This window comes from Hyperoodon ampullatus (genome assembly GCF_949752795.1).
Source record: "Hyperoodon ampullatus genome assembly, chromosome: 14".
Classification (NCBI taxonomy): Eukaryota; Metazoa; Chordata; class Mammalia; order Artiodactyla; family Ziphiidae; genus Hyperoodon; species Hyperoodon ampullatus.
In genome coordinates, this window is record NC_136927.1 from 23947480 (window position 1) to 23966359 (window position 18880).

At 50.2% G+C, this 18880-nt stretch overlaps 1 protein-coding gene across 1 annotated transcript in view; it reads right to left on the minus strand.

Annotated features, from left to right (window-relative positions):
• Positions 1-934: 934 nt before the first annotated feature.
• The window catches only part of SRRM2 (serine/arginine repetitive matrix 2), a gene marked incomplete at both ends in the record, with an annotated part of 29734 nt that continues 11788 nt past the window's right edge, over positions 935-18880 (minus strand). Inside the window, 17 exons of the mRNA XM_079718984.1 lie at positions 935-952; positions 1219-1356; positions 2433-2631; positions 3291-3383; positions 3537-3587; positions 3808-3840; positions 3933-3992; positions 4441-4518; positions 4695-4859; positions 5033-5140; positions 6036-6309; positions 9527-9841; positions 9949-10069; positions 10175-10303; positions 16427-16503; positions 17745-17844; positions 18085-18264. Coding sequence (XP_079575110.1) covers positions 935-952; positions 1219-1356; positions 2433-2631; positions 3291-3383; positions 3537-3587; positions 3808-3840; positions 3933-3992; positions 4441-4518; positions 4695-4859; positions 5033-5140; positions 6036-6309; positions 9527-9841; positions 9949-10069; positions 10175-10303; positions 16427-16503; positions 17745-17844; positions 18085-18264 — 2139 coding nt within the window. The remainder of the gene's footprint in view (positions 953-1218; positions 1357-2432; positions 2632-3290; positions 3384-3536; positions 3588-3807; positions 3841-3932; positions 3993-4440; positions 4519-4694; positions 4860-5032; positions 5141-6035; positions 6310-9526; positions 9842-9948; positions 10070-10174; positions 10304-16426; positions 16504-17744; positions 17845-18084; positions 18265-18880) is intronic.

Consider the following 18880-nt stretch of genomic DNA (forward strand, 5'->3'; position numbering starts at 1 on the left):
GCGACTGCGCCTTGGTGGTGTCTGAGACTTTTGTTTAGGGCGTGGAGAGGACCCTGAAAGGCTTCGCCTCAAAGACAAGCGGGATTTTACTTTGGACCTTGGTGAAGAGGGAGACCTGCTCCGCCTCGAAGAAACTCGACATTTCTTCATTTCTGGGCTTGAGTTGGACCTGCTCCTTCTCTGTGATGTTCTGGATTTGTTCTTCCGTTCTGATGATGAGCCAGACCTGCCCCTTCTTTGTGGTGTTCTAGAGTGAGATCTTCCCCGTCTAACTAGACTTCTACTACGAGATCTTCGTCTTGCTGGTGTCCTAGACTGAGATCTCCCTCTCCTGGTTGGTGTTCTAGAGCGTGACCGGCCACTTCGTCTAGCTGGGGTTCTGGAGCGTGACCGCCCACGCCTGGCTGGGGTTCTGGAACGTGACCGCCCACGCCTGGCTGGGGTTCTAGAGCGTGACCTGCCACTTCTCCTGGCTAGTGATCTACTGTGAGACCTCCGTCGTACTGGTGATCGGGTCCTAGATCTGCGCCTAGCAGGTGTTCTAGACCGAGACCTGCCCCTCCGGGCTGGTGTTCTAGACCGAGACCTGCGCCTAGTGGGTGTTCTAGATCGTGACCTCCGCCTGGCAGGTGTCCTAGACCGAGATCTGCCCCTCCGGGCGGGTGTTCGCGAACGAGATCTGCCCCTAGTTGCAGGGGATCTAGAGTGTGACCTGCCTCGTCTTGCTGACCTAGACCTGCCTCTTCTCTGTGTATTTCTGCTCCTGGACCAGCCTGGTCGCTGAGGAGACCTAGAGCGGCCACGTCGCTGGGGGCTCCTAGATCGTCCCCACCTCTGTGCAGACCGGGACCTACGCCACTGAGGTGACCGGGACCGAGAATGACCTCTCTTGGTAGGGGTTCGAGACCGAGACCGCCCCCTCTTAGTGATAGGACTACGGGACCTCCCCACTCTACGAGAAGGAGTATGAGAATGTGACTTATCCCGTTTTGCTCGGCCATGTGAGCGACTTTTGGAAGCAGGAGAAGAAGAAATATCTCGGCGGGACCCAGGAGCTGGTGTAGGTCTAGGACTTTCAGGGGAAGAGCTGGCATGCCGAGAAACTTTGGTAGGTTGAGGAGAGGGCGGGCAGCTCTCTGAAGAAGATTGGGGAGGTTTCTCAGGAGACTTAGGTGGTGAATGGCCCTGGGCTGGAGAAGCCTCAGAAGGGGGGTTCACTGGCTCCTGACTTAAGGGGGTTGTTGCAAGGGGTTGTGGGGAGCCGCCATATTGCTCAGCAAGGAGCGGAGTGGGAGCAGGTAGTTCTGGCCCTGTGCTGCTCCTTTCCGGAGAGGGGCTAGGTTGAACTGCAGATTTCTAAGAGTGGAAAAGAGAGTAAGGATACAGGTATGTAAGCACCAAAACTTCCTATCACCTGTAAGATCCCAACACCCTTTCCTATGAAACTTTTCCTCTATGCACCCCATTATACCAACTGGTCCTTTTCCTCACCACAGGCAGTCACATTCATTCAATAACAAGAAATCACATCATATGAAACACAGTGAGAAACATACGAAAACAGATTCTACAATCGAGTCTTCTATCTAGAGAAAAAACACAATGCAAACTAATGTACTATATTTCACAACAGACAACCATTGCAAAATGCTGAATGCCGAAAAAAAGGTATTTTTAAATGGAAAGATAAAGCAGTTTCCCAAAATGACTGACTTCACCTTTAAAAAATAACTATATTAAAGTAATAGAAAAAAAGACAAAGATTTGAATACATGACTTATGAATAAAAAACACCAGGATGAAGTACAGGGAAATACAGAAAGAGACCAAGTTATAAAAGCTTTAAACATTAAGTCAAAAGCAATAGGAAGTAAATTAAGTTTCTGAGATGATCCAACTTGCAGTTTGGAAAAGCAACTCTGGGTACCATGCAAAACAAACAGGAGAGCTACAAATTTAGCAAAGAGAAACTAAAATTATACTGTGATTGTTGAAGAAAACATTATTAGCGCTTGAATTTTAACAGCAAGTATAAAAGAACAGGTACTGAAAGATCTTTCCAAAGTAGTGTTTTCAGACTGCAAGCAGCAACCCAGTGGGTTGAAAAGTTTTAATGAGCCACAACCAGCATTTAATGAAACTGATACTAGAGACACTGTTTAGTAAGGTTAGGTGTAGTTCAAAAAAATTTGTTTGTTCCAGTTCTATTGACTTGTAAGTACAAAGAAAACAGTCATGTAAAACCTATTAACACCCAGTAAAGTTTGAAGGCCACAATTCTAAAGGATTTGCAAATGCAAAACAGAACTTTATGAATAACTGAGAGGAATGCAGAAAACAAAACCGGACCTTACTTCTCCCTTAACTTCACACACCTATCCTGAATCCACAGCCCTGCAAACCAAAGAATATCCATTAACTCAGGAACATACCTCCTTCTTGTCTTTATCTTTGTCTTCATAAGGGCTGCTAGGCTGCTTTGTAGAAGGCTCCGGGCTACTAGGCTGCCCTATGTTGGTGATACCTGGTTCCCTGGATGGTGCATTTCCCTCCCCTCGACGCCCCGAAGCAGGGGAAGGACTTCGCCCAGTCAAGGTAGTTGTATGGGTTTTAGCTGCAGCACTTCGAGACCTGAAGGAGGTAATTAAGGATGGGAAAAGAAGAAGAAAATCAGTTCAGGGGAGAACAGAAAACCCCCTCCCCAGCTCCCATCCACCTTTCTTCAATATAACCCTCTTCCAAAGAACCTTCTCTTACTCACAAGATTCAAGTAACTCATATTGAAATTCAAGTCCAGTTCACTTTGCTCCTTCTCTTCTCAACATCAATCCCCAAAAATGTTCTCCCTCTACCCCTTTATATTTACCTCCCCCAAACCTCCCGAAACCCTCCACCCAGTCCATTCCCTACCCGCTTCATTCACAACTCACCTGAGCCCACCTCCTTCAGGAAGCCTTCCCCGATTAAGGAAGCCAGGGTAAGGATTCCTTCCTCCCCCAGACACCACGAACAAACCACCACCCTCCCTATTCTGGCAGTCCATATATATCAGAACAAAACAAAAAATCACAAACAAAAGAAAACAAAAAATAAAAAACAAAAAAAAAAAGAGAAGGGGAAATGTATATGTCTGTCCATCCTGTTGCTTTAGCCTGTCAGCTCCTAGAGGGCAGGGACCGTGTCTTCCGAATGGTCTGTGCAGCGCCTAGCACACCGTGGGCGCTCAATAAATATTAAATTGATTAACCCACAAGTCCCTCTCCCTCCCTTCCTCCTGGACCACCCCTTACCGACTGCGGGAAGTATCTGAAGAGGAAGCAGAGTCTGCAGAAGTTGAACGGTGCACCCGTCGGCTCTTGGGGGCTGGTGTTGTACTTCGAGACCTGAAGGAAGACCACCACCACAGCTCAGGGTGCTGTCACACCCGCACTGGGTTCCCCTTATCACCCTTCAACGTCAGGGACGTGACCGATTCTGCCCTATCCCCAGGTGGCACTCATCTACTCGCTAAGCAAATTCCCCTCTAATTCACTCACCGCTTCCGCTTCTTGTCCTTAGATTTACGTTTGCTCTTTGGAGTAGGAGACCTGAGAAATAAGGCAAAATTATTTAAAATAAAAATCACTTTTAAAGAAACAAATAAAATGAAAAGTAAAATGGAAAGAACTGAGTTACTGACAGTAGGAGATCAAGGAACTGAGCTTTACTCCAAGAAAAAAAAACACCCCAAAGAGCCAGCAAGGCCATCAAGCAACGGCTCACCGCTCCATGTGCCACTATGTTCCCTATGCCACAAAGAGCTCTTACCTATGCTTCCTTTTCTTGGATTCAGATTCTGACCTGTTGGTAAAAAGTAAGTAAAACTATTATTTTTTATCTAGGCCTGGACTCACCAAACCTCTCCAATTATTCCACATATTCCCACCTCGTACCTGTGCTTCTTCTTCTTAGAGCTCTTCTTCCTCTCTCGTCGAGGAGAGCTGCTCTCTGACCTGCTAAACATGGGTTCAGAAACAGGTCATTCAGCCTGCCTCCTTCCCTGGCCCACCCACTTATAATCCATCCCCGGAAAGGCTTCTAAAGCATAGAACAACTCCAATAGCACCAATGTGCCGATCTAAGCCCAGAACTTATTTACTCTCCAAAAAGCGTAGGTACCTCCCTATTATATAGCAACAAACCCCAAAATGGAAAAAACAACGTAACTCCAAAATGCTGCTGATTGGTTCTGCAGAGGTGCAGAATCAACCCTTCCCCACTGAAGCAGCACACATTATTTCTTCTACCAGCTGAGACCTGAATGGTAACTCCCTCTTCCCTGACTTTTCTGGCAACTCTCTCCTACTTCCTAGAAATAAGAATACTCTATTTCCAGAGAGAGAGAAAAAACATGACAGGTTTGGTCCTCTGGCTACTAGAATAGCTTTCCAACTAACTTACCGTCCTCTATCTTTCTTCTTTTTCTTCTTCTTTTGCTTTGGGGTTGGTGAGCGAGAACTGCTAGACTCCCGGACAAGGCTGAGGAAAGATGAAAAACGGCAGAGATGGGTGCTAAGACAAACTCTCTTAGACATTTCAACTTCAGAAGAACAAAATCTCAAGAATTTGAAAAGACATAGTCCACACACAAAAAATGGAGCAGAGTGCTTAGAATTAGGAAGAGAAACTGACACTGGCTTCTTGGTCTTGTGTACCTGTAAGGTTTGGGTGGCTCAGGAACTGGTTGTTTAGCTTCTCGAGCACGACGCTGAGGATCAAAAGAGCTGCCATCCACATAGGAATCACTGATGCCAAAGGCAGCTCGGAGTCGCTCATTCTTCTTCTCATTCAATTCTGCCAACTGGTGAGTCTCAGTTATCCTAGAGGAGAAAAGGTCAAAGGTCTAAAGGAGATAGAGAACAAAATGCAAAGTCATATTCACACAAACAGCCATGAGAAAATGAAGACAAGAGCAGGAAGAAAGTCCAAACTAAACAGAGAGAACAGCAAAAGCAGAATAGGGTCCAGAGAAAATCGAGAGGGAAACACTCACGCTGGCCTCTGCCCTGGGGTCTCCTCCTTGCCCCCAGGGTTCACATCCTTCTCCAGCAACATGAGTCGAAAGGTCGCCACTTTTTCCTGAATTTGCTGTTCCTCGTACCTGGAGAACAAAAGCCTTCAGGGTTAGAGCTTGACTAGACACTCTCCCCAGTCCCAGGTTTACAGTTCCCTCGTTCCCAGCAGGATCCCTTCCCTTTCCATGCACACAAACAATTTTTCACTCACTGTCACCCAAAGGGCCCTTCTATTAAATCCTGCTCTTTTCCTGTCATCTTTCTTCCCCCTACTGACTACACCCTCTAGAACAGTGGATTTTAAACATGCTACACTCCAGGGGCCAAGAGAGGAAAGTTAAGCAGGCAGAGTTCCAGGTGTTCCTCCCCAAATCCAATCAACAAGAAGAGGTCTTTCATTTCCTGGGATTCCAAAGTTAACATGCATTATATGAAACGGGCGCCACTGCTGAAGTTTGAAAACCACTGCTCTAAAAGGTTTTCTGCCTTAATATGTTCCTTTTCCAAAATCTCAATTCCCTATCCAACCCATGATCCCTTTTATCTGGGTATTTTTCCAATTCCTGTTTTCCTGCCTTTGCTACTGTCCAAGGCCTCAATCCTTAAATCCATTTACCTTCCTTTTCTCTACCAATGACAACACATATCAGCTTACCTAGCTAGCTCTTGTCTCTTCCCTGGTCTGCTTCCCCACCTCTCCCTTAAAGCACATATTTGCTTCTCAATGGCCCCCCTCTTTCCCCATGTGCCTCCATCTAAATAACTCATAAAAGCCTCCCTTTTATACCCCAGACACAGGTTCCTCATCTCTCACTTTGAACTGTCCCTTAACTCCTTTCAATCCACTAGCTCCTTTACCTCCTCCCCTCCTACAAGTCCTCTCCAGGCCTCTTTCAACCAGCCCTAAGCTCCCTACATCCCACCTAACTCCCCCAGCTCTGCACTCACTCAGTGCTTGGCTCTCCCCCAGCCCTCCCTCACCCCTGCTCTTCCATCATCTCCTCCAGCTCGAGGCATCGCAGCTCCACGCGCCGCTTGCGCTCGTGGTCCAGGATGTCAGGATTAGGCCGCTTCACCAGGGCAGCCTCCAGGCGCCGCAGTTCCTCCTCTCCCTTGTAGTCAGGCCGCTCACCCCGGCGGCCCCGCACCAGGGACAGGTTGCGCTGGACGTAGCCGTTGGTGCCGCTGCCCCGGGGCGTCGGCAGCCCGATCCCGTTGTACATGGCCCCGTGCCCGGGGTGGGGCACCACCGCTCCTGAAGGGGAGCGGGGAGACACGGGTCAGGCCCCTGGCCCCAAACTAGCCACTTACCACCACCCAAACCCCTGCTCTTCTTCAACCCTACTTCAACATGTCTCTCCACACTAAACCTCCTTTAGCTACATAATCCTCCTGGTTTCCTAAAAAAACCTGTTCTTCATCCTTCCAACACTGCTTTCTTTCCACCAAATCACAGCCCAGCTCTTACAGCCTTTCCCCACAATGTGCAAGAGCCACTCTTGTTTTCACCTAGCTTTCCTGTTTCCACCCAAAACAAAGATCCCATTTCTCCCAAATTTCTCCACACTATCTCTTTATTCTCCTTTAGCCCCAATATACACAACTGGTATCTTCACCAACTACTCTAATTCCTAACCCCTGGCAATTGACTAAGGCCTCCAAACAGGGCACAACAAACACCAAACGAAGATCTGTGGCACCCAAAGGCCTGCAGTCCAAGTCCAGTTCTCTTCAAGAACTGACCTAAGCATTTCAGGCTACCCTGAAAGTAGCCAGAAATTATGAATACAATCTGACTGAACAGCCCCTAGATATCCAAAAGGTGGCCCAGGCTAAAGGCCAGCATGCATATCAGAAACACATGAACTTTGGATATGTAATCCTCTTATACTTCACCTCTCAAGTAAGGGGCCATTTCCAATCAACTATCCTGACTGATAATATATTCCTTCAACTTCCTTCCCAATAGGATTTCTCACATGGTTTGTGGCTCACCGAACTCTCACTAGCTCCTGTAAAATATTACATTTTCAACTCAGTGCTCTAAATACACCAAACCAGCCTTCTCTGTTCCAACTGTCCCCACAGCTTCTCTACACTCCTTCCCCTACACTTACAAAACCCCCACTCTTCATACCTCACTTTCATTAATGTCAAACTGTCAGCTTTCCCTAACAGTCCCGTTATCTCATTTCCAGGTTTTTCTCTTCCAGCCCATCCTTAACCCTCTCACGTGTTATCACGTGCCTCCTACCAGGTTCTATCCTCTCAATCTGTCCCAACCCCAGCATGACTCTGAAGAGCCCTCTAAAGCTAGTTTTACTGATTAGATTTCTTGGCTACGTACACAGCTATTCCTTTCTCCAGCTATATGTACTCTGTTTTTTTCTCCAACTCATCCTGTCCGAGATAGTTTCACATGGGGAAATGTGTGAGGGAAAATGATCCCAGGAAAGAACCCAAGGAACAAAGCGGAGAGATTAGTGAAAGTAAAGGGGAAAAACATAGAACTGGATAAAAGAAAAGGCTTCATTTTAAAAATTCTGAAAGAAACATCATACAAATACCTGCAAGAATGTACTAAAGCCCCCCCCCACCCCATACAGGGAGATGTTGAATGAAAGGGAGCTAGGCCAACTCTAGAACAGTCTGGAGCCCCTTACCCCCCCCCCCCAACTCTAAGGCTGGGTCCCTGCCCAATCCCAGTTGCAGACTCTAGAGATCTGAAAGCAAAACAAAACGAAATAACAATACTGGGTTAAAGGAGTGACAAATGATGCTAAATCTATGAAAGGCAAGTGGAACTGTGCAAAGAAATGAAAAATTTCTTTACAGCACAAGAAATCTTCCAACCCTCACTTTTATTTTCTCAAATTTTCTCCTCCCTATTCTAAAGCTAGGCCTCCTTTGGCTCTCTATACCCTACCCAGTTTCTGCTTCCCTTGCAGAATGCTTCTGACCTGCAATCAATTCTTCAGCTTAACCATTCACCCACACTTCCATACCACCTCACACAATAATCCTCCCACTCCCTGGAAAAGGATAACCAGCAGCTGCTAAGCAAAGGATATTAAATCACAACAGACTGGAGAACTTTTACGGAATGAGCCAAAAAAGAAGGAAAAAAAAAAAAACCCAAACAAACAAATACCACAGCATCTAAGACAGTGCTCAAAACACTAAAAGGATGGATGGACCAAGGAGTGTATTAACACCACAAACACAAATCACCAAAACCTAAATAAGGACACTTAAACTGGGGTCCACGGACTGTGGGTATGCAAAAATCACCCAAGCTAAAGGCTGACAGTAAAAGCTGCAAAAAAAAAAAAAAAAAAAAAAAAAAGACAAAAAGGAGTTTTTTCTGTTGGAAAATTATCACGATGCCCAACTAACCAGGCAGAAGGGGGTCTTGAAATTCAGTAGTATGGTATTCAAGGAAAAAAACGCACCAAAAAGGGAGAAGAGTGTGCAAGAAAATGGACAAAAATAGTAAGCACAACAAGCTCAGCACTGGGGCACTGTAGTAGCTAAGGGGACACTATGAAACCCCAGAAGCTAAACTAGCTCAGGAAAAGACCTAGACTCACACTCAAGAGAAAACACAACACTTATTCAATTTTTGACCCAGAAAATATCTTAGAAAAGCGTCTGAGTGAAAACCAAGGCCTAGAAAAGTTGTGTGCCAAATAATGACAAAGTCCAGCGCTTTCTCCTCAAGGAAGGAAGGGCTGGCAGCCTCCTCCCCAGCCGTAACACAACTTTGGGGAAGACGATGAAAAAATGCAAGAAAAAAAGGAGCATGTGATCTACCTTTACATACCTAGACCAAATACGTAAATTTTTAAAAAACGTTTAGAATGCTTCTCTTCCTAATACCTCATGACAGACAATAACGAATCCAAACTGCCTAACTCTCCCGGGCATCTAGTTCAAGGCCTTCTCTGCACTGGCTGAGCGGCCAAGGCCTATTTTCAGCCTTGAGAAATGGGGGAGGGGGCTGCGCGGCGCCCCATAGTATGGGAGGCTCCGGGCCCGACCCCAGGCCCCCGGGAGGGACTGGTAGGCCGGACGCCGGAGAAGAGCGGGGGAAAGGAGCCGGCAGCGGGCCCCGGCCGCCGCAGCCCCCTCCTCGCCGAGAAAATGTCGGCAAAGACAGCTGCAGGAGGGCCTCCTCGCCGCACGCGTCGGGGAGGCGAGAAGCCGAGTCGCGCGCTCCCCCCTCGAGAGCGCGCGCGAGCCCGAGTGCAGTCGGCGGCGCGCGCCGTTGCCATGGGGGAGGGGAGAATAAAAGCCCGCGCGCGACAGGAACCGCGAGAAGGGGGGAGGGGAGGAAGACAAGCAAGGACGTCCGCGCGCGAGCTAGGGGCGGCGAGCGCGCGTGCGCGCGGCGGCCTGAGCAGTTCTCCGCGCGCTTTGGCCTTGCGCCGGGGCCGCCGCCCCTCCCCCACCCGGCTCGCGCGCTCTCTCACCGGCCGCCGCCGCCGCCGCCTCCGCCCGCCGCCTCCGAGGGGGAGAGGTGCTGCCGCGGCCGCTGTTCGAACTCCTGAGTCCCTCGGGGCCTGGAGCCGCCGCCTTGCCTCGCCGGTCCGCCCGCCTCAGCCGACACCGCCGACTCCTCGCTTCCTCCGGGGCCGCAGCGGACTCCGACTGCGCCACTCGCACCCCGCCTGGGCCACGCTGCACGTCAGCACGACCAACTATGTGCGTCAGCACGCAGCTGCGCGTGTCGCAGGGCCTGCCGGGAACCGTAGTACGCCCCGCGGCCTTGTGCGCAGGCGCCGAAACTGCACCGGGTAGTGTAGTTTTGTAAGGCCCGAAGGAGGTTCAACTCTGTCGTCGAAGAACTACGATTCCCGTCGGCCAGTTGCGAGGAAGGTCTAGGGGGGCGGACCGGAGCAAACGACCCATTCCAGAGACTTTCCACTAGGGGGCGGGAGGACACAGGGCCTAGCGATGATGGCGCTCTCCTCGGCCTCCCGCCTTCGGCCCAGACCATCCTGGGAGTTGTAGTTCTAGCGTGCCATGGAACCTGTACGTATCTTCGCCCTCCCTGCCCCCACACGACCGCCATTTTGTCTCCCCGTGTTGGGAGGCGATGAGCCCGAGCCCACTGATACCGCTGCTTGCAAGTGATCGCAGGCTTCCTGGGGCGAGCCCGGGGCCGCGCCGCACCCGTCCTTCTGCACCCAGGAGGACCCGCTCCCCAGACCCCGGCCAGCGGACACCCCCGGAACCCCAGAGCCCAGCTACAGGCCCAGGGCCTGAGCCAAAGGCTGAGCCAGGAGGCCGTGGTGTTCGCAGCTTCTAGCAGCTGAACCGGGCCGGCTGCCCCTGGGGAATGATTTTTTTTATGATCTCCGAGTAAGGCGGCCAGGCAGCGATGTGATTTTCTCCTACAGAACCTGGGACATGTTATAAACGTCGTGGCCGGGCAAAAACGTTACAAACACCCTTAAGTTTTTCACCCTTCTGCAGAATGTCTTAGGTTAATGGTTTTAAGTCCGTTTTCTTTGAGCCTGAGAACCAGCCAGTCTCCCTCAGAGCAGACTTGGAAGAAGCTGGGCTTCGCAGGCAGGCCAACATTTTAACCTGAGCTTGGGCTCGCGCTCAGCCGTCCCGGTTATCTCGAGGGTCTTGCATCCTCAACAGGACCCAGCACGTGGCAGACACATAATGAACTGTGGTCCGTTTGAGTTTGATTGTGTTTAATGTTAGTTTTCTTTGTAACCAGAGAAGGATAAAGTCATCTCAGACGCTGTAACTGGGCCACCCACCACTTGGCGTAGGAACTGTAGCTTCGGTGTATGGTGCTCCGGATGTTGTAATCTTGCCTCCTTGAATTGGGGCAAGTGCTTCCATGAGCTGGATGCACCTTTGGAGTAATTTATGGCAAAGTGGCAAAGCCTGTGTCTTTTCTGGGCCTAAGCTGGTGTTTCTGAGGTTGAGGGTGAAGGTGGTGGTTTCTTAAAACCCACCACCTTCAGTGAGACCCTTCCCTGTAATCAAATTCCCAATGATATTTCCTGTATTTACTGAATATTTTGTGCTAAATTCTGTACATGAATCACTGCAGTTAATGCTCGTGACAATCTCCTTTTCCTATGGGGAGAACTATGAATTCCTTTACATATCCACAGCACAGTTTTCAAAATATGAAAAGCAACATGGAAATAATACTATAATCTACAAACCTTATATAGAGGTGTTATCAATTGTTCTGATAATATCCTTAATAGCAAAAGAAAATTCAAAATCATGCATGTTGCATTCTTAGACGCCTTTAACATACTATAGATACTCTTTTGCACTTTACTTTTTTCACTTAGCAATATATCCTGGAAATCATTGCATATCAGTTCATAGAGATGTATGGATGGACTTTTATTTAACCACTCTTTTATATATGAGCATCTAAATTGTTTCCAATATTTTCTAATTACAAACCATGCTGCAATGAGTAACCAGGAGTTTATGTATTTTCATATTGTTGGGGGGTATATCTTCAAGATAAATTCCTAGAAGTGGGATTGCTAGGGCAAAAGGTAAAGACAAATGTAGTTTTGTTAGTAAGGACAGAGTCCTCTCAGTAAGGATTATACCAGTTTGCATTGGCAAAATATGGGAGGGCCTGCTTTCCCACCACCTCACCAACAGAGTACATTTCTGTGCTTTTCCATTTTTGCTAACCTGATAGGTGAGAAATGGTATTCTAGTGCAGTTGTTTTGTGTATGGTAAAATACACATAAACATAAAATTTACCATTTAAACTATTTCTGAGTGTACAATTCAGTGGCATTAAATACATTCACAGGGACTTCCCTGGTGGTCCAGTGGCTAAGACTCCTCGCTCCCATTGCAGGGGGCCTGGGTTCAATCCCTGGTCTGGAAACTAGATTCCACATGCATGCCACAGCTAAGAGTTCACATGCTGCAACTAAAGATCTGGCTCAGCCAGAATAAATAAATAAATAAATATTTTTTAAAAAATAAATATTTAAATACATTCACAATGTTGTGCAACCATCACCACCATCCATTTCCAGAAGTTTTTCATCCCCCAAACTGAAACTCTGGACTCATTAAAGACCAGCTCCTCACTCCCCACTCCCCCCAGCCCCTGATAACCTCTATTCTATCTTCTATCTCTATGAATTTGCCTATTCTAGGTACCTCATTGTATGGTCAGGCCACTCGAGATGGCTGTTCTCTTGCTCTCTGTATATTCCCCTGCCCGACCAGTGCCTGCTTCACCTATATCTTAAGCACATGACTGACCTTCCTACGTACTTGCCCCAGGCCCCAGCTAGTGATTGTTCTTATCAAAGGGGCAGTGAGGGGTGTGCCCCTATAACTGGTAATCAAAACCTCCCCACCCCTCCCCACAGAGAAGACTGCCATTATGTCCTGCCCACCGTCAGCTGCACACAGTGGGGAGCTGCTCCGGGACCTTGCTTCAGACATGTAAGATCCTCCCTATCCATTATTATTATTATTTGTGTGTGTGTGTGTGTGTGTGTGTAAGCCAGCTTTGTTTTTTGAATTTTATTTAATTTTTTATACAGCAGGTTCTTATTAGTTGGTGGTGTGATGAATTAGGAGATTGGGATTGACATATATACACTAATATGTATAAAATGGATAACTATAAGAACACCCTATCCATTAAACCATTGATGTCTGTGTTGATGACTCCGGGCTCTTTCTTCGTTCTTAAAGCTAGGCAAGTGCAGGCCTTGTAGGCCTGTTGTGTGCAGCCCAACACTCATAGGGTGGAATCATAAAATATCTGTCCTTTGGTATCTGGCTTATTGTACTTAGCATAATGTCTTTAAGGTTTATATTGTAGCATGTATCCCACTGAATGTATATATACCACATTTTGTTTACCCATGCATTCACTGATGGACATTTGAGTTGTTTCCACGTTTTGGCTATTGTGAACAGTGCTGCTATGAACGTTACTATGCAAGTTTCTGTGTGGACAAATGTTTTCATTTCTAGACTCTAAAGATGGACTCTTCTCCAGGCTCCCAGCCTCTGGGCTTCCCCTCCAACCTTCATGGGACCTCCAAAAAGATTTTCTAATTTTCCTTTGAAACTTTATTTGTATCCTACAGTGTAGTAGGTTGACTAGTGGCCCCCCAAACTTCATGTCCATCCAGAACCTCAGAATGTGACCTTACTTGGAATAAAGGGCTTTGCATAGGGAACCAGTTAAGGATCTCCAGAAGAAATCACCATAAGTTTGGAGTGGGTCTGCAATCCAGTGACTGATGTCCTTAAAGGAAGAGGAGACGCAGAGATGCACAGGAGAGAAGGCCATGGGAAGATGGAGGCAGAGATTAGAGTGGTGCAGCCACAAACCTAGGAATGCCAGCAGCTACCAGAAGTTGGAGGGTGGGAGGCTCTGCAACACCTCAATTTAGGACTTCTGGCCTCCAGATTGTGACAGACAAATTCCTATTGTTTTGTGCCATGCCGTTTGTGACATTTGTTATGGCAGCCCCATGAAACCTCATCCATATAGGTAAGCCATAGTCATTGTAGAAAACGAGAAAATACACATAAGCGAAAAGTCAAACCGCACAGAGGCAATTCCCTGCCCCCAGAAACAACCACAGTTAACACTTTAGCGTCTATCTCATCAGAGTAAGATTTCTAAAATGCAACCTTCTGAAATGCTTAAAGTTCTCCCAAATGCCTTCAGGATAAACTCTCAAACTCCTTAATAGGGCCTCAGAACCAGGCCTTTTTGTAGCCTCTTTTCCTTCTACTTGAAGAAGAATCAACATGCACACCTGCCTCTGCTTGTTCCCCCAGGCGGACAGACCTTGCCAGTGCCTTCAACCTCTGATTCCCTGGCCTCCTCGCAACACCCCAGTGGAAGCACTCCTCCTTCTGGAACTTAAGCTGCTGGACCATGGGAGCCTGAGGTGCTGGTGACCCCTGGGGCAGGGGTGAGTGGAGCCTCTCCCACCTCCACCTCTTGGTTTCTGGACCCAGGAATCCTGGAGCTGCCGTTCCACCCAAGGCAATACAGACCATAAACGAACAAATAATAGGCAATTACCAATCATGGGGACAGCAAGGAGGGTGTAAATGGGGTGGGAGGGCAGGAGGTCTAGAAAAGGATCTCACCCTCCCTTCCAGAGGGAGACCAGGCCCCGGCAGTAGGGCAGCTCCCAGGGCTGATGTTGAGGCACACTGGGCCACCTGTGAGGGTTTCCAACATGGTCTTTTGATCTGGAGGCCCCCAGCCCCAGCTCGCCCCCTCCCACAGGCCTGTAAGCATGGTCCTGGCCAGGCCTGGTAGCTTCCAGGCCCTGTGTGGGCTCGATGACCTGGCTGGGACCAGGTAGCCTCAGCTCAGGTTGAGGGGGGCACACACCAGTCACAGTGTCTGCCTGAGCAGCCTCCCAGCAGCACTTGGCCCCCGAAGAAACCTCGGATCTGAGGCCCTATAAGATGCCCCTGATCTTGTGCCCAGGACAGGACCCTGATAAGGGAAGCCCTTCCATGGACAACAAGGGTGGTCCTGGTCCCGAACCTTCACAGGCACTGCCTCCTTCCCTGTGGCCGGCAGTCCTTGTGCAATGCGCCCTGGCCCAGGGCAGCACCGTGCTCCCCATCCCTTCCTTCTCGGGGTGGATGCTCTCCATAATTTGGGGGTTTCTAGAGCTTTTAAAGCACGAACTTTATTTTCTTAGGACTGCATATTTAGTCTCTTTGGAGAGGTTAGCAGTTGAGGCTTTATGAAAATTCAGATGAATTATGACTGCCAGACGTGGCACTTTTTTTTTTTTTTTTTTTTTTTGGCCATGCTGCATGGCATGTGGGATCTTAGTTCCCCAACCAAGGGTCAAATTGACATCCCCTACAGTGGAAGCATGGAGTCTTAACCATTGGACCACCAGGGAATTCCCCGCCACTTTTTATTTTTAAAAATACTGAGAAAAAAACCCCAAACACTGAAAAGTAAAAGATCAACCAACCAAAATCCCATCACTTAAAAATTATAAAATATAAACATATTTTATAAAAATATAAAGTGGTACTCCCCCAACTGGTACCCTCACACTGCAGAGCCCCCAGAGCCTCGGTGGGAGCTGCTCCCTGGAGGGGCCACAGAGTGCCGTGCCGGCTGAAGGTCAGAAGGCGACATCCATGCATGCATAGTGTTGGCACAAGTTCATAATATGAAAAAAAATGGGAAAAAGCTAAATACCCATCTATAGGATATTAGTTAAAGTAACTGTGAAACAACCTCATGTTAAGAGAGGGACTCTATTCTCCTGGTTGTCAAGGCACACGTATCAGGCAGGCTGCATTCTCCACAAAGGTAGGTAGTTAGATGCAGAGATACAGGGATGGTGGGTGGTGGACGGCAGATGGTAAGATGAGTGGCATTTTGTATGTGTCAGGGACCCTGGGCCTCCCCCTGCAGGACCTGTCCCCAGGAAGCCTCAGTCTCCCTCCTGCTAGCCCTCCCCAGGACACCCCTTGGTCACTGCCCTCCCAAGCCCAAGTATCACCTCCTCCAGAAGTCTCCCAGGACTGAAGGCTCCCAGCTGCGAGCTCCCAGGGTAAGCATCTCCTGCCAAAAATGTTGGCTCCAGGGATTCTAATGAATATGAGCTGGGGGCCACAGACTGAGAGGGCAGGGATTGGACATAGGGGCTGCACTTAAAGCTGTGCTTACACAAGGAGCTCAACCTCCTCTCCAAAGGGCTCAGAACAGTGGAGTCTTTGGCCCCACTTCCTGCAGCTAGTGGCCCAGTGCCTCTACATTCCTCCTCTACCAGCCACATGGGAAGCCTGCCCAGGCGCTGGGCACTCCCTCTCCCCCTTACCTGCACCCACGGTGCCCTTAGTTGTCCCACAACTAGGTACATCTTAAATGCTTTTATTGTAGAGCAGGTGAAAGAGAAAATGAAATGAACCATGATAGCCTCAGAAAAATGTCACATGGTTTCAGTGAAGCCACTGTTTTTCTAAGAAGCCATGATGGGGGCACAGGAGGGAAGAGCAAGGAAATAGCACACCCAAGTCCATTTCCTGTCCTGGCCTAGCTAGAGGCTAAGAGCCAGAGAGGAGAGAGCTTGGCTCCCTTCAGAGGGTGAGGACCTGGTGCCGGGCAGGGGACCAGGGCGGGAGAGCTGCTCCACCAGCATGTGGGGGTAACTTTGAACTGGCTAGGGGGTGGGGGGAATTGGGCAGGGAGTATGAGTGGGGCAGGGGAGGGAGGGTGCCAAGCTGCTCCTTCCTCTGCACCCAGCAATCCCTGGGGTCCCCCACCCCACTGTCACCTGCCAGAGGACCATCCCCCTCAGGTCAGCTCCAGGCTTGTCCCATGGCATGTTCTCAGGACCAGAGGATCCTGCTGGGAGCAGTGAGATGGGGGAGGGGGCATCAGGATCCTGAGCAGGAACAAAATTTCAAAATTGCCTGGTGGACATGAAAGGGGGCAGAGTGCGGGGGGGGTCAGGGGGCTGCTGGTGAGTGTTCCCAGATGACATGGGAAGCAGAAGAGAGGGGCCCAGTGGCCAAGCCTGGGGCTGCAAGTTGGAGGGGGCAGCTGGAGGAGGCTGAGGAGGATGGGCAAGAGGAGAGGGCAGCAGGGAGGGGGCCGGACCATCGGCTGCAGGAGCTCCCTCAGGAGACAGTTTGCTGAAGTGGGTCAGGATACAGGTAGCCATGAGGGCTGATCCCAGGGGAAGCTGTCACCAACCATAGGCCCGAAGGGGCCCTGGGAGGAGTCCAGCCAGAGCTGTAGCCTGGAAGGAGTGAGGCCAGGAGCAGGAGAGCCACTGGCCGAGTGGGGCGAGGCAGGACATGTGACCCTCCTCCTCTCAGCTCCAGCCTTCTGCCCCTGCCTCCCCTGTTGAAACCAGAAACCAGAACTGCAGAGACCCAAGGCCCCTGGCAGAGCTGGGATGTGGGGTGGGTGGAGGGAGCAGGCGCTGTGACGGCCCCTGGGGTGTGTTCCCTTTGCGGCTGGGGAAGGTGGCTCTGCAGGGCTGGGGGGAGCCCAGGAGGCAATGGGCCCCCAGCCCAGAGTCCTGAGGGGGATGTGAGCATCCCCAGGCCTGCGGAGGGACTCCTGAGTCCAAGGCCCGGCAGGCTCTGGGACCTCCCCAGACCCCCAGGGAGAAGGTGCCTGGGGCAGCCCCATAGACTCCAGGACAAAGAGCACTTGGGTCTTTGAGGTTAGGACCTGGCCTCAATCTCTGGGGAGGGGATCCCGGGGGTCTTGGGGGAATCAGAGTGTGTGGGAAGGAAGATGACTAGGCATGTCCCCGCCGCACACACAGGAGTGAGCTCTGATACCTTGAGAAGGTGGTGGCAGGAGAGATGCCCATGGCAGTGGCCATCAACATGGTGAGAGACATGTCCCCCCTCGCAATCAGCCATGCCTGACCAGGCCCAGCCGCCAGCTACCAGGACAAGAACAGGACCCTGGTTGCTTCCAGGACAAATAAAGTCTCCAGGGATGGGGGTGGGGGAGGGGGCTGCTTCCCCTGGACTGAGACCCCAAGACATCCTCAGCTACAGGCCAGGAGCTTCAGGGGACCTGAGGGACCCCTCAGCCTCCATCCCCTGCCAGGGGTCTAGGCATGTCTGGAGCCGCGCTTGAGGAGCCAGAGGGACCCCCTCCCCCCAGAACCTGGAGCCTGTACCTGGCTCACCTGGAAGCACTCCCTGCAGCCAGCCCTGTCCCAGGTGCCGCCATACGTCCACCTGCTTCCTCCCACCAGCCCAGGGGGTGGAGGGTGCCATCTCCATGAACTGTGAGGAGGCAGAGCTCAGAGGGGCCAAGTCACTGCCCTGAGGTCACCAGATTGTCACTACAGAGGGTGGGGCAAGGCTGGCATCTACCTTGGAGCCCATTCTTTCTGCTCAGCTGGGGAGGGGGCATCTCGAGTGTCCCTGTCTTTTCTCTGGTTCCTGCCCCCGTGTCAGCCTGGGACCCTGAGCCCTACAGTCCCCTTACTGTCTCCATCCTGTGGGGTCACCCTGCCCGTTTACCCCCATATAGAGAGTGGTTCCTCCGGCCCTGAAATTAATGGCCTCCGGGTCGGCAGTGTGGTCCACTGCGATAATAATGATTGCCGGGATGGCTTTGTACAGCTGGATGAAGAGCAGAGCCAGCCGGAGCTTGCACCGTGGGAGGTCCCAGGGTGGCCGGAGGTAGGGGTCAGGGAGTGCCTGAGTAAGAGGAAGGCCTGGGCATGGTTTGGGGGAGGCACAGGTGAGGTGGTGAGAGGGTAGTGGGATCCCCTCCCTTGGCCTGGCGGCCCCACCCAACTGGCCACCATTGTCCTCCTCCCACGGTCAGTTCTGGGCCCTGCCTGACCCCACCCCCTTCTCTTGCAGATAAAAATGAACAAGAACAAGAACCCTAAAATGTATTGACAAGAATCCTCTCCAAACCCCCTACAGACAGGAGAGCCCACCTTCCTAGGGATGGAAATGATGTGAGGCAACATTTTACAACCATATGATGTGAGGCACCAGGAAGGCTCTATGGGGCCTCTGTGCCCTGAGGTCCTGAAAAGGGAAAAACACCCTGCTTTTCCTCTCGTACACTCACAGTCACACACCAACACTTCTCACACCAGATGTGTGGGATTTTCCACACCCGCCAATTTTCCAATTTCCTGTGGACACCACCTAAGATTTCTATGACTTAATTCTGACACTGACAGAACTTAGCACAGACCCCACATGTTAAAGGCTCAATCCTATAACACTGCTCCCACTTCAGATGCCAGTCCCAGGTAGTGGGTCCCCAGATTACCCACAAACTTCTGTCTGACTTGGC